The sequence below is a fragment of the Lipotes vexillifer genome, unplaced genomic scaffold, assembly GCF_000442215.2.
Source record: "Lipotes vexillifer unplaced genomic scaffold, Lipotes_vexillifer_v1.1 scaffold474, whole genome shotgun sequence".
Classification (NCBI taxonomy): Eukaryota; Metazoa; Chordata; class Mammalia; order Artiodactyla; family Lipotidae; genus Lipotes; species Lipotes vexillifer.
Window position 1 is genome coordinate 47,670 of NW_006772385.1, and position 15,646 is coordinate 63,315.

At 39.6% G+C, this 15,646-nt stretch overlaps 1 protein-coding gene across 1 annotated transcript in view; it reads left to right on the plus strand.

Moving 5' to 3' along the window:
* DNAH11 (dynein axonemal heavy chain 11) overlaps positions 1-15,646 on the plus strand; it is a 213,524-nt gene that overhangs the window by 35,281 nt on the left and 162,597 nt on the right. Inside the window, 7 exon segments of the mRNA XM_007472188.1 lie at positions 1,470-1,561; positions 2,782-2,888; positions 2,891-2,976; positions 3,803-3,895; positions 6,377-6,506; positions 8,497-8,624; positions 9,921-10,069. Coding sequence (XP_007472250.1) covers positions 1,470-1,561; positions 2,782-2,888; positions 2,891-2,976; positions 3,803-3,895; positions 6,377-6,506; positions 8,497-8,624; positions 9,921-10,069 — 785 coding nt within the window.

Consider the following 15,646-nt stretch of genomic DNA (forward strand, 5'->3'; position numbering starts at 1 on the left):
GGAAGTCTCGAAGAGGTATTGGTTTAATCACTGAACATTTTTTCTTTTTAATTTTTATTGGGGTATAGTTGATTTATAATGTTGTGTTAGTTTCAAGTGTACAGCAAAGTGAACCTGTCATACATATACACATATCCTCTCTTTTTTGGATTCTTTCCCATATAGGCCATTACAGAGTACTCTGTAGAGTTCCTTGTGCTATACAGTAGGTCCTTATTAGTTATCTATTTTATATACAGTAGTGTGTATATATCAATCCCAATCTCCCAATTTATCCCTCCCCCGCTTACCCCCTGGTAACCATAAGTTTGTTTTCTACATCTGTGACTCTGTTTATGTTTTGTAGGTAAGTTCATTTGTACCCCTTTTTGTAGATTCCACTTCTTAATTGCTCCAATGCTCCAGCCTGGATGTTGGCACTTAATACAGTCAAAACTGGATTATTAAAGTTCAGTGATTATTTTCTACATCTGTAACTCTATTTCTGTTTTGTAGATAAGTTCATTTGTACCCTTTTTTTATTTTATTTTATTTTTTTGCGGTACACGGGCCTCTCACTGTTGTGGCCTCTCCCGTTGTGGAGCACAGGCTCCGGACGCGCAGGCTCAGCGGCCATGGCTCACTGGGCCCAGCCGCTTCGCGGCGTGTGGGATCTTCCCGGACCGGGGCACAAACCCGTGTCCCCTGCATCGGCAGGCGGACTCTCAACCACTGCGCCACCAGGGAAGCCCTGTACCCTCTTTTTGATTCCACACATAAGCAATATCATATGATATCATTACCAGGGGGTAAGGGGTGGGGGGGAGGGATCACCTGGGAGATTGGGATTGACATATACACACTACTATATATAAAATAGGTGACTAATAAGGACCTACTGTATAGCACAGGCAACTCTACTCAATACTCTGTAATGATCTGTATGGGAAAATAATCTAAAAAAGAGTGGATGTATGTATAACTGATTCACTTTGCTGTACACCTGAAACTAACACAACATTGTAAATCAACTATACTCCAATAAAAATTAAAAATAAAATTTAAAAAGAGAGTTATGCGGGAAATTAGAGATCCAGCGCTAGGAATGGGTGGAATAGCAGGGCTGCCAGTGGAAAACAAGAGGAGTGTGCTTGTGGTTGGAAGTGAAAACACTGGAGTAATTGAACCTGAGTTAGCAGGCTTACTGAGAGAACAGAGGGCGGAAGGCGGATGGAGCCTTGGGCAAATACTGAAACTAAACGCTATGGAAAGAAGAGATTTGCTGACAGTGGTGGAGAATCAGGCAAAAGAAGCAGGACGCTGAAGGGACACAGTTTTTACAATTTCAAGGAGGGGAAGAGATTATTTTACATCATTAAGACACATATTTATCTGAACTCTTTTTTTTAGCTTTTGGCTTTTACTTCTGGAATGAGAATCTGATTCCCTGATAAAATTTTTGAAAAACTATATCTTTGTTTTGATTTTAGGATCATTATGACTGGGGACTTCGTGCTATTAAATCTGTCTTGGTTGTAGCTGGCTTCCTGAAACGAGGAGATAAAAATAGACCTGAAGATCAGGTACTGCAGTGCTAATATGATTTTGTTAAGTGAAGAGCTAAATGGCTTTGTACAAATAAAAGTATATGTGTATCTGGATGGCAGGTCATACATAGCGTGACTTTTTAAAAAGCATCACATCTATTTTTAATACAGGGTATTTTAAGGACTGGCATTTCTTATGTTATAAAAGACCACAAGTATTCTTGAGTAAAAGGATATGAATCTATGAAAGAAAATGTGATTTTATAAGTGCTTCTGAAATATCAGCCACAAAAAATATTTTGGCGATCATAAATAATGCAGTAATCAATGTTTGATTTTCTCTGAGGAACATTTAGAAAATCTGATTGAGTTGGGATATTAATCCTGAAAGAGTCCATGAAGACATAATCTAATGGAAGAAAGTATGTCCGTTTCATAGGTTGTGAGATGAGTTTAAAGAAAGCAACAGGGGGGATGCTCACCTAACACCAATGATATATTTAGTTGGTTATTTAGAGCTACTAGGGGAATGTTCCACTATCCTTCGTGGGGAAAAACAATAACACCCACATCATGCATTTTTCTCTATTAAACAAGTAGTGAAAGTAATGCATATACAGCCTGTGTGAAGATAGAGTATGGCTTGAGATTTTGAAAAAGGTCTATTCCTGTGAGTTTCTTTACATGTTAAGGGATATTTATCATGTGATTTTCTACTTCTCTTTTCCAATCTTTCTCTCTCTTTCTCTGAGTCACAATTCATGACTGGGTCAAGATTTCATACATTTACCTCTTTCTGTAAAAGTCATTCTGATGTTCAAGTTACTGCTTTTAAAATCTAAAGGCCTCTGGTTTTCAGCCAAAATAGAACAAAAACCGAAACTAAAAATGGGTTGAGTTTATCATTCTGAGATTCTTAGAGCAGTTTGGACAAAACGGTGTCATGGCCTTGGTTAATTTACATTCCGGAGTTCGAAGATTACAGAGAGAAGTACCTCAGACCCTTTCTTAAGATCAAAACATTATCCAGGGAGGCACGGGGCCTCTTTGTTGGTTTTAATCTGAGGTTATCCATGGTATCAGCAGAGCTTTCTGCTGTTCTGATATATGACTTGTAAGCAGTTACCCTCCCTGTAGATAGAATGCCATTCTAATAGAGAACAGTATCTATTTCATGATTACATCTTTAGCTGTTTAGGTGTTTGTTAGACCTTGTATTGGCTTTTTTATGAAATGTTTTCTCTTTTCCTTTCTGGGTACTCATGAGAGCATTAAGGGACTTCAATATGCCTAAAATAGTGACTGATGACATCCCTGTGTTTTGGGGCGTGGTCAGTGACCTGTTTCCAGCCCTGGATGTGCCCATAGGAGAGTGCCCCACTTGGAGCAGATGGTCAGGCAGTCCACTGTGGAGCTCCGCCTGCAGCCCGAGGAAAGCTTCATCCTCAGAGTAAAAGCATCATTTCCTTGTCATGGCAGCCCTTGGGAGGTGCATTGACAATAATTGTGGTTAAGTGATACTCAGCCAGAACATTAACTTACATATTACACTGACCTTAAGATGCCCTTAATATATACATCAAAGCATTCTAATATAGTCCCATTCTGTGAGAAGGTGAAAACACAGAGAGGGTAAGTCATGGTTTTCAATGTAAGCAGACTTTTCATTAGTTTATAAAATTCCTTGGTTCTTCTCGGTGATGTGCACCAAAAATTAATTTTGCTTTCTTTTCTCTCCATCTTAGAGAAAGTTGGAAATAAAGTCATTAGCACATGCTTGTAATGAGGGAGAAACGTATGATATCACCTGAGTTACCAAAGGCTTGTGCATATACTCACTCGTCTGGGGTGTAGTGAATACATGGATGTTAAAATACATACAGATTATCTGTTACAGATATTTCAAAGGATGTAAGTCATTAGTCAGTTGTAGATGTTGTTGGCCGTACGCTGTTTCTGATCCCACTTCATGAAGAGTCATTGATTTTTGTAACTAACCCCTGCCATGTACCAAGTACCTCTGTACTTCACTTCTGCCTGTGTCACTGCCTCCCTGAGTGATGGTTTTTCTTCATCCTCATCCCCGTACTCTACATTGAGAGATCTGGGAGCAACTATACTTTGCGCTTGTCATCTTTTCTAACTTTCCAGGAATGTAATGCTGTCAGTGGGGGCTGACTCAAGTTGTAAGGAAAGAACTGGGTGAAAATGGGCAGATTTGTTTTTAAATCACAGACTGATTAAAGGAAACTAGTGTGTGGTTGTTTGGTCTGCAGGTTGTCCAGCTTGAGGAGCTGTTGGCCTTGCGACACTCTGTCTTTGTCGTTGGAAATGCAGCCACAGGAAAGAGCAAGGTATAGTAAACGCCTGTTAGCTTTCAGCCGTGAAAGGAACAAAATTGCGCAGTGTGGGAGACCTACATTCACTTCCATTTGAGAGTTCCCTTCAGTGAAGTTGCTCATAAATTTGGGGTTAGGATCTGAGACTCTAACATTGCTATTTGATCAGTTGAAACCCTTCCTTTATACTGGGAGCAGGGAGAGGGGAGCTAGTAGAACATTGCATTCAAATAAGTAAACTGAGGGAAGATTGGGCTTTCCACGTGAGATAGCATCCTCTTCGCTAACTTAGATGCGTGCCATCCTGCTCTATGCATCTTTCAATAATATACCTGAATTCTTTTATCCGAAGTAAACATATTGAGAGACTCAATATAAGCCAGTAAGATACCTGGCTTACAGGATTGGTGGGGCCCTACCCACATTGATCAAAACTATTTTCTTATAATTCCCAAGTTATCCTAGTGTCTCCTCCCCATATCGTTAAGAAAAACCCAAATAGTTTTCTTCAGTACTCTCCCAGAAATGTAGCCCTCTATAGGGCCAAAACAGAACTTGAAAAGAAAGGGAGAAAGTAAAAACCACATACTTATTATGTACTCTGCTAGGTGCATTATGTGTGATTTACTCTGCACAACGATGATAGGCCATGGGTGTTATTATCCCCATTTTTAGTTCACTGCTTAATTTTGTTTGGTCTTACTGACAGTCCTGGCAACATACTTATTTTCTTGCTTGGCAGACAGTATAATGCAGAACCGCATGCATCTTAACTGAGGGTGTTTGGGTATAAACATATTTAGTAACCAGCAACTAAAAATAAGCAGAGTGGGCATATGAGACTTTAGAGCATGGGTATCTATAGAACTTGCCAGTATTTAGGTCAGAACCCAAAGTGGAATACGTGTAAAAGGAAGCCCTGTATAGGGCTTTTTCTACTGAAAAATGTAATCCTTGAAATAGTAAAGTAGATAACTGATAGACCTGTAATTATTTTGTTAAAAGTAAGTTTCAGATGTGAGCCATGGTGCAAGGAAGGATAAAATTAAATTCTGTAATTTTCAGTAGATTAATGGTTTCTAAAAATAGAAGCTTAATATTTCTAAGACGTTCAATTTCTTTCATCTAGTCTTCATTGATTCCGTTCTATTCAACCTTTGCTTAAGCTTATAGAACTAGAGCACCAAAGCTTGGGCCAGGTTATTTAGCAACTGACTATTCTAAAGTATTTGGCAATTGTTTATCAGTCCTTTAAACCCCTGTGAGAGGAGATCAGGATGATAATATCTAAAATAAAAGCCATGGCTTTTCAGAGAAAGCAGAAAGGATAGTTGGGCAGATATTTGGGTTAAGGTGTCAGTTAATTAACTACACATGTATTAAGCACCTATCCTGAGAATTCTTTTTATTTAATTTTTTACACTTCTTAAATTTATTTTTTATTTTTTTATTTTTTTGCGGTATGCAGGCCTCTCACTGTTGTGGCCTCTCCCTCAGCGGAGCACAGGCTCTGGGCGCGCAGGCCCAGCAGCCATGGCCCACGGGCCCAGCCGCTCCGCGGCACGTGGGATCCTCCCAGACCGGGGCACGAACCCACGCCCCCTGCATCGGCAGGCAGACCCCCAACCACTACGCCACCAGGGAAGCCCTATTTTTTATTTTTGTTTCCTTATTGGCCGTGCTGTGTGGCTTGCGGGATCTTAGTTCCCCAACCAGGGATAGAACCCGTGCCCCTGCAGTGGAAGCACAGAGTCTTAACCACTGGACCCTCCGGAGAGGACCTATCCTGTGAATTCTTATCACCAAGCCTTCTTTTCCTCAATTACCTAGAACAGGGCTTCTCAACCTCAGCACTATTGACATCTGTACAGGATAACTCTTTGTCCTGGGGGCTGGTCTTTCATTGCAGGATGTTGAGCAGCATCCCTGGCCTCTGCCCACGAGATGCCCAGTAGCACGTCCTCTTCCCCCAAGTCAAGATGATCTCCTCCTGAGAACTATTGTTCTAGGTCGCTAGGTCTCAAAGCATGTCTAGACCAGCATCCTAGGCATCACCTGGGACCTTCTTAGAACTCAAATCAGTCGTACGCAAGAGCTGCTAAATTAGAAACTCTGAGATTGGGTCCATTAGTCTGTTTCAATACCCTCTAAGCACTTTGGATGCAGGCTAAATTTTAAGAACAATCTAAGTAATACAGGCAGAGTGGATTTTAATAACATGTACAGGAGCACATTTACATATAGTCCTTTACTTTGCACCCATGGTTAAAAATCTCTGTTGATAGTGACTTTCTCGTGACAGAATCAGGTGAACTGATCCTCAGGGGTTGTGGGATTAAATTTTTCAAGACGTGAATGAAAATGTGCACATGTAAATTTTTTCCCATTCTCAATATACACAATATCTAGGAACATATAATACCTAAGGAAAACTCTTCAGAAATCTTTTGCTTCCCATTTGGCTTACATTAGTATTAATTTTCTTAGCGTTTTTCCTTCTTTCGTTTTCAGATGAGAACACTGAACCAAACATATGTTAACATGAAACAGAAACCCGTTTGGAATGACTTAAACCCCAAAGCTGTGACAACAGATGAACTCTTTGGTTTCATACATCATGCTACCCGAGAATGGAAAGATGGCAAGTAGTAGTTCCCCTTTTGAAGTGCTAAAATTTTCTTTTTTTTTTTTTTTTAATCCAAAAAATCATTTCTCAGTTCAAGCCAATTTTAGTCATGGTTGTAGATTTACTGTTTATGGGTTAGCGTTATTGGAAATACAGCAGCTCACAACAGCATTTATAACCTATAAATTAAAACTAGATTTGATTAAGTGGTCGATTAGCATTCAGCAGGTTTGTGCTCAGAGCTGTGTATTTTATCCCCCATCAATTATGTCAGGGCTCCCTGTAAACCAGCAGAGAAGTCAACACAGATGCCTCAGGGAACATTTATAAAGTACCTGATACAAGATACTGAGTTTCAGGCATGTGCTATTCTAGGTGCCAGGGCAAAAGTCAGTGGGACATGTTTCTTGCCCTGAAAGCTTTTGTGGACAAGCAGATTCCTTTGTTAAAATCACTTTTAACATTCTCATTTCTGTAAATGCACTAATCTAGACATCATCCTTGAGTCCTTTCCCACATTCACACCATACATTTAACCTCACAGAAAATCCTATAGGCCTTACTTACCTTTAACATATGTATTGTATTCCAGTACTTCTCACCTTCTCTGCAGCTCCCACATGAGTCCAAGCCACCAGCACCTCTTGCCTGCATTTGCGGTGTCGCACCTCACGGGTCTCCGTTAATTCATTTTCCGTGCAGCAGACGGAGGGTAGTCTTCAGAATATTAGTTCTCTGCTTGCGGTTTCCAGTGTGTTTCATCACCGTTAGAATCCAACCTTTATCCAAGGCCTACAAGGTTCTCTGTGATTGAGTCCCTCTTCCCCATCTCTGATCTCATTTCCTGTTCTCTGCCTTTCACTTACACATACACTCGGGCCTCCTTGCTCTTCTCTGAACCCGCCAAGCCTCTTCCTGTCACGGACCTTTGCACTTGGTATTCCCACCATCTGCAACACTGGAGATACCTGTATGACTTGCTCCCTTACGTTACTAGAATGTCTGGTCAGACATCGCATCAGAGAAGACTTCCCTGATGACCCTATCAAAGGAGCAGAGCTCGTCATTCTCCATCCTAGTATCATGTACACCCTGCTTCCTTAATTTGTGGGACAGTCAAAATTTGCTCTCTTAGGCTTTCTTTTTTTTTTTTTAAGGACTGTGGCAGGAAGGGAATAATATCTGTTTATGCTGAAAATATGTAAAAGCCTTTCAAATTAGTGTCCATTAGAACAGGTTGCTGGCTTTTTTATGAATTATGGTAGCACGTTCTACTATAGACTATCACTTATCTTTGCACAAAATCCTTCACAGAGGAAACAAAACCTTCCACATACCTGCCTCAAAACAGTTTTTTCCACCATAGTATTATATACTTGAGTTTTGAACAGTCAGCAGCTATTAAATGTGCCATGAAACTCGCATAATACTTAGCAAAAAGGACTCTGGATTTTAAATGTTTCTATCTTTACATCTTGTGAGATAATGATAACTTATTATAATGCCAGTGAACACATTTCCCAAAGAAATGTATCGCACTTCTGAATACTTTAGCTTTATAATGAGCTCTCTCGAATTATGTTATAGAAAAGTAGAGAAAGGTGGAATAAATTAATATTTGGCCTAAAATAGATACTGAATATATGTGCATGAAAAAGGTTAATATTTTCATTTGGTGTAACTTTTGAGTTTCATGTACGTCACCTGCTATAAATCTCCACAGGTGTTCTTCAAGGAAGGTACTATCATCTTTATTTGACATTTGGGGTTGCTCAGTCTGAGAAGTTAAGGTACCTTGTCATGGAAGTAGAACTTGTCCATTGGTCTAGATCTCAGGGATAGCTCAAAAAGTAGTGCTGTTTGCCCACCTGAAAGAGGTGGCAAACTTACAGCAAATTTACTTACTGAATAAAAGAGCTTCCAGTACAAATAAGAGAAATTTATTTTAGAAATAAATAGCACTCAACTCCAGTATACATTAGGATTGCTTACTCTTAACTTATAGGTGTATTCTCATCCATTCTGCGAGAACAAGCAAATCTTAGGCATGATGGACCAAAATGGATAGTGCTGGATGGCGATATTGATCCCATGTGGATTGAATCACTAAATACTGTCATGGACGATAACAAGGTGAGTAATACCTCAGTGCTAAACCTTAAATGTAACACCTGGAGTGTACTGAGTTCCATTCACTTGTTGACTTTAATACCAGTTTCAGGTATTAACCTGATATTCTTTATGTAATTACTACTTTGATGTGGCACCTTCCTGGCAATTCTCTTAATTTCACTATTAAAGAATTTAAGGGAATACATTTTTTTCTTGTCTATAAATTAACCATCTTTAAAGAGAGTTAGATATGTATCCAAGGATTTAGTTCATCCACATCTTACCATTTTCTAAGAGCTAGGCGTAAATTATTATTATATCTTCTCTTTAAGTATGGACTACTTCGATAGTAAAAGAATGAGTTTGTGCCCTATGGTTAATTGGCTAAATTTAGCTCTTGAAATTAAGTAGTTCCTGTGGCTACAGATTTGAGTATGCCTTCCTAAGCATTGTGCCGTGGTTAATCCAGAATTTCCAGCAAAAACAAAAGGTGAAGATACAGGTCTTTGAGACACCATTGAAGCAACACAAGGTCTACTGTTAGGGTCAGGAGAAAGAAATCATTAATTGTCATTACTATAGAATAGTAGTAGTAACCCCCTTAACCTAAGAGTAATTACTGTTTTCTGAACCAAGACATTGTCTATCATAAAATACAGGTCTAAGATCTTTATACTTGCATGAGTTTCTACAGGACACTTTAAAATTGTGATAGTTCACATTCTAAATAAAGTTTATTTTTTATGGTATTCAGGCCTTTTTATGTAATCAGCTCTTAAAACAAGGGTCTTATATTTAGTAATAATTACCACAGTTGTTTAAAGGTTGGCATGAGTGAGTCCATGTTGGTGAGTTTGTTCCTCAGGGGTTAGCGAGTTCCCCTGAGGATGAACCGAGATCTTTATTCAGACTGCATTTCATTGTTTGTTTTTTATTTGTTTTTGTAACAAACAAGATTTTTTAAATGGAAGGATAGTTGAGTTACAATGTTGTGTTAATTACTGCTGTACAGCAAAGTGAGTCAGTTATGCATACACACACACACACACACACACACACACACACATATACACACACACATTGTTTTCCATGATGGTTTATCACGGGATACTGAATATAGTTCCCTGTGATATCCAGTAGGACCTTGTTGTTTATCCATCCTATATGTATTCAGACTGCATTTCTAGCTCAGGCAGTGACCTCATAGCCTTTGGCACTTCTCCTGGGGGAAGGACTTTGTGCTGTTTTGGAAAGTTAGCAGCCTTGCCTTTGCTCCCTAATGAAATGGCCACTTTTGTGCTGTGCTGCTCTGTCCAGGTGCTGACCTTGGCCAGTAATGAACGCGTAGCTCTCACTCCCTCTATGAGGCTGCTGTTCGAGGTTCATCACTTAAGGACAGCAACCCCAGCTACTGTTTCCAGGGCTGCTATTCTATACGTGAACCCACAAGATTTAGGCTGGAATCCGTGAGTATTGCTTTTATTTTAATTGTGGTAAAATATACATGAATGTCGCATTTACCATTTTTTTTTTTTTTTTTTTTTTTTTTTTTTTTTTTTGCCATATGTGGGCCTCTCACTGTCGTAGCCTTTCCCGTTGCCGGACGAGCAAGCTCAGCGGCCATGGCTCACGGGCCCAGCCGCTCCGCGGCATGTGGGATCCTCCCGGACCGGGGCACGAACCCGTATCCCCTGCATCGGCAGGCGGACTCTCAACCACTGCGCCACCAGGGAGGCCCCGCATTTACCATTTTAACCATTTTTAAGTGTAAAGTTCAGAGGCATTGAGTAGATTCACGTTGTTGTACGACCATCATTACCATCCATCTCCAGAACCTTTTGCATCTTCCCAAACTGAAGCCCCATATGCACTAAGCAGTAGCCCTCCCAGCATCCCCACCTCCTTTCTACTTTCTCTCTATGAATTTGAATACTCTAGGTGCTTCTTATAAATTGAATCATATAGTAATTGTCTTTTTGTGCTGGGCTTATTTCACTTAGCATAATGTCTTCAAAGTTCATGCATGTTACAGCAGGTGCCAGAATGTCCTTCCTTTTCAAAGCTGAATGATATTCCATTTGGTAGAGATATATATATCTCATATTGTTTATCCATTCATCCTTCTGTAGATACTTGGGCTGCTTCTCCCTTTTGACTGTTGCAAATAATACTTCTGTGAACACGGGCATAATCTCTTTGAGTCCCAGTTTTCAATTATTTTTGATACATATATGTACAAGCTGAATGGCTAGATCATATGGTAATTCTGTTTCAAATTTTTGGAGGAACTGCCATACTGTTTTCCATTAGTGGCTACTCCATTTTACATTCCCATCAGTAGAGCACAAGAGTTCCAATTTCTGCATGACCCTGCCAATACTTGTTATTTTCTCTATTTTTTATAATAACCATCCTAATGGGTGTGGAATGGTATCTCGTTCCAGTTTTGATTTACATTTTTCTAATGATTAACCATTTGAGCATCTTTTCATGCGTTTATTGGCCATTTGTATATTTTCTTTGGAGAAATGCCCATCTCAGTCCTTTGCCTATTTTTTAATCTAGTTGTTTGGGTTCTTTGTTGTTTTTGTGAACATTTCTTTTTTTAATCTTAGGTTTCTAAGAATGCTAAAAATGTATTTGATTATTTGAAGAAAATGTTAGCAATTAAATTTAAAGTTAATTAATTAGGCTAACTTAAAAATCATTAAATTAGCACCTGTATGCAGTTGTCATTTTTAGTTGGACATTACCCTGTTCACACCTGGTGCATGTTAAGACATATTTGTTGACTGAGTGAATGAGTAATAATAATAGCTCGTATGGAGCACATAGATATAAGTATATCATTTAGTGAACATTTGTGTGTTTGTATGTATACACATAATATGCATACATGAACAGTGGTGATGCTTTGACTTAGAACAAGTTTATTGTGCCCACTTGCTTACTCTTCAAATGCTTACACTTTCCATAATTCATTCTGGTGGTCCCTTGTCCCCCCCTCTCGTATTCCCATTTTGCGCTGTAGAAACATCTGAGCTCTGCACATGAACACGTGCTGGTGCCTGGCATGCTTCTTGTGTCAGATGTCTTCTCTTTACCCCTCCACCCTGCTCTGTGCCCCCAGCGGCCATCCTCTGTGGACCACATCAATGGGCTCCTTGCCCTCTGGCTTCTGGTTGGTTTGGCCACTGAGGAGCCCTGGCAGGAAATGAGAGGGAGAAAAGAGAGTGAGGTTAGGCTATTCATTCCCTTGGCTCCCTCCCTGCAGGAGCACATCAGGATGACCGTGACCTTCATCAGCAGGTCCTCGTAAATCTCTCCATGAGATTCTTTGCTTCCAAGTTTTGATAGCCCTTCATTCTCTTGTCCCTGCAGCTGCGGGTGCTCTCACCATTTCTCAGCCATCACCCCATGACATGGCACTCTCCAGTTTCCCTGCTTCTGCCCACACCTTTGCCAATAGTCGTTTTATTGATCCTTCTCTATTATCCTAATTTGAAGATGACCTCTGCTCCCTGCCAGATGCCTGACTCATGCACTCCTCCAGGCTACTTTTCTGTATACTGATTGGTTTACTAAAAGTCTCATCCTCTAACTCAGCAGCCAAGTAGAGCCATACCCAGGTTTCTGCGAAGGTAAACCTTCATTGGCTAGGGGAGGGAGTGATTTTTAAAACTCTAAAATGGAGAGTTCTTCTTGAGCTCATAGCTCCTTTCCCCAGCTAGGATTTTGACTATCTCCTAGGATGCTTCTGTTGATCAGGGGCTAGCTGACGGAGAATCTCCAGTGCCCCTTGACTCCCCCATATGGAGAGCAGAGGCAGTCTTGTACCCCTCACCCCCACTGGTGTAGTCTGATTTCAGTAGTGAATCTCACAGTTCCCAAGGTCTCTGTAGTTCAGTTTTAATAACATACGGAGATTCGTGCTAACAAAAGCGGTCTAAATCCCCATTTAAAGAAAGACTTTTATCTCGTAAGTCAAAGGTCACAGTTTGGCAAAAGAGTCACCCAATTTACATTCTTGAGAAAGTTAAACCCCTCTTCAGCATTAGATTTTATTTTCATGGAGGTTTTTTTTAAATTTAAGATCAATGGGTAGGTTTTAATTTTCATATGTGTGACCAAAGGGTCCATCCAGGTCATTATCCAAAATAATGGGAATCTTCTTTAAAGGATATTTTTATATTTTTACCTCCTACTGCCAGAAACTTTCAATGAACTACCAAAAAGTGGCTATTTCAAGTTGGGGGTGGTATATTTTTAACTCCATATTTATTGGATAATTTATTACCTTACTTTAATGTCATAATATTAAAAATGTGATAGCTTTACATGTATTGACTCATTTAATCCCTAATTACCTTCTGAGATCAATATAGTTATCAGCCTAATTTCCCAAACCAGTATCTGTCTCAGTTTTCCCCGACTTTTTAATTCGAAAGTGTTCAAAAATATAGAAAAATTGAAAAGGTGGTGGGTGTCCAGCCATGCACTCTTTTCCTGCAGTCATCAATTTTTACAGTTTTACCCAATTTAATTTCCTTTGGCTGTACATACACTCCCTCTCACAGGCAGAGGGAGACGTATATTTTATTTTTTTATTTTTTTATTTGGTTGCACCGGGTCTTAGCTGTGGCTCACGGGCTCCTTGGTTGCAGCAAGCGGACTCCTTAGTTGTGGCATGTGAACTCTTAGTTGCGGCATGCATGTGGCATCTAGTTCCTTAGCCAGGGATTGAACCCGGGCCCCCTGCATTGAAACCACGGAGCCTTATCCACTGCGCCACCAGGGTAGTCCCCTATATTTTCTACTTTTATTTATTTTTGCTGAATTATCTGAAAGTAAGTTGGAGACGTTGACAGTTCATCCCTAAGTACTTCAGCATCTGTCTCCTAAGAACTTGGGTATTCTCCTATATGAACATAATTCAATTGACATACCTAAGAAATTCATCTTTGATATAATACTATCAAAACAAACAGTAATTTTTCACAATTTCCCAGCTACCCTGGGAATTTCCTCTGTAGCTTTTAAAAACAATCCAGCATCAAAACAAGGACCATGCATTGCATCTACTTAGCTCTGTTTTCTCCTTTAATCTAGAATATCCACCCACCTTTTTCTTTCATGACATTTACAGTTTTGAAGAGAACATGCCAGACATTTCGAAGAATAACCCACTGGTGGTTACAAAGTGGGTCAACCCTTCTGTGTCCATGTAGTAGGTGACATTTTTAGTAAAGAACTTTTTCTCTTCTTCCCTTTTACTCTCCTTCCTCCTTTCCTTCCTTCCTCTCTCTCTCTTTCAGTCTCCCCCCTTCCTTTGTTCTTTTTGAGGAGTGTCATTTTCTGTTCATGGCTTCTTCTGTCTTAGTTCAGTGGGTTATGATTCATTGCCCACAGTATTCTTTTGCATGCTCAAGTGGCCCTAAATTTTGCCAGCAGGACCCCCTTCAAGCCAGCCCCTTGCATATTCTTTTGTGCTTGTTCTCCTAAGTCTTTGAGCACTTTGCTTTCTGGCTAACGCAGATGCTTCCGGCTCATCTCAGACTTTACTTCCCCTACACTTCTTTCACCCATTTCTCTAAGGAGCTGGAAGTGACTGCTTTTTGTAAAAGGAGTGCTATTTAGAATCCAAGATAGGGATGCTAGGAGGGCTCATTGCCACTGGTATGTCATTGCTTCTAGACCCTTCAGTGAACAGACTTAGGAAATGTATTTTCTTAATTCATATTATGGGAACTGATAAGATATTTTGGATAGAAGAGATTATGAAATACTGTATTCATAGTATCTCTGTGGGGTTCATAGTATCTCTGTGGGACTAAATAGAGTGCCATTATCGCTTAAGCTACTTGGAATATTTTTGTTAAAATTCACTGAGCTATTTAAAAGCATAACTTTATGTCCACATTTTACAGGTATGAGGTCAAACAACATCCTTAAAATCACATCATTATGTGACTAGCTCTAGAAATCAAATACTATTTTAAGTCTGAGTTCTAAGTAAGTTTACTGGAAGAATCCTAGACAGTTCATATATGTCTGTTGAGATCTTGACATAATAGAGAAAGCAGGAGTTACGAAAAACTTCTGAAGATCATGATCAGTGAGAAGTTTTTCTAGTAGAAAAGAATAAAATGCACGGAAAGGGAAAAACAAACAGGTAATGAATTAAATTCATTTATAATTATTTAAATTATTAAAACTATTTAAAGTGAGCATAAGTGAAAGTGAGATCTACCAAACTGTGTATCGCATGGGTTGTATATAATGATAGGAAAACGCAGGAGTATTTCTGGAATTTTGTCTGATTCCTGGAAGATAACTTCTGGTAGCCACAACTTGAGATCATACTTCTTTCTCTATTACTTTAGCTGAAAATACTCCCTTTTTAAAAATTGTCTTTATTGAAATATAGTTGATTTACAATGTTGTGTTAGTTTCAGGTATACAGCAAAGTGATTAAGTTATACATATATATATAATAGTTTGCCTCTGCCAATCCCAAACTCCCAATCCATCCCTCCCCCATGGCAACCACAAGTCTGTTCTCTGTGTCTGTGAGTCTATGTCTATTTTGTATTGATAGATGAGTTCATTTGTGTCATATTTTATATTCCACATATAAGTGATATCATATGGTATTTGTCTCTCTTTCTGACTGACTTCACTTAGTATAATAATCTGTAGGTCCATCCATGTTGCTGCTGCAAATGGCATTATTTCTTGAGAAACCTCCATACTGTTTTCCATAGTGGCTGTACCAATTTACATTCCCACCAACAGTGTAGGAGGATTCCCTTTTCTCCCTATCCTAGCCAACATTTATTATTTGTAGACTTTTTAATTATGGCCATTCTGACCAGTGTGAGGTGGTACCTCATTGTAGTTTTTTTTTTGTTTGTTTGTTTGTTGTTTTTTTTTTTTGCAGTACGCGGGCCTCTCACTGTCGTGGCCTCTCCCGTTGCGGAGCACAGGCTCCGGACGCGCAGGCTCAGCGGCCATGGCTCACGGGCCCAGCCGCTCCGCGGCAC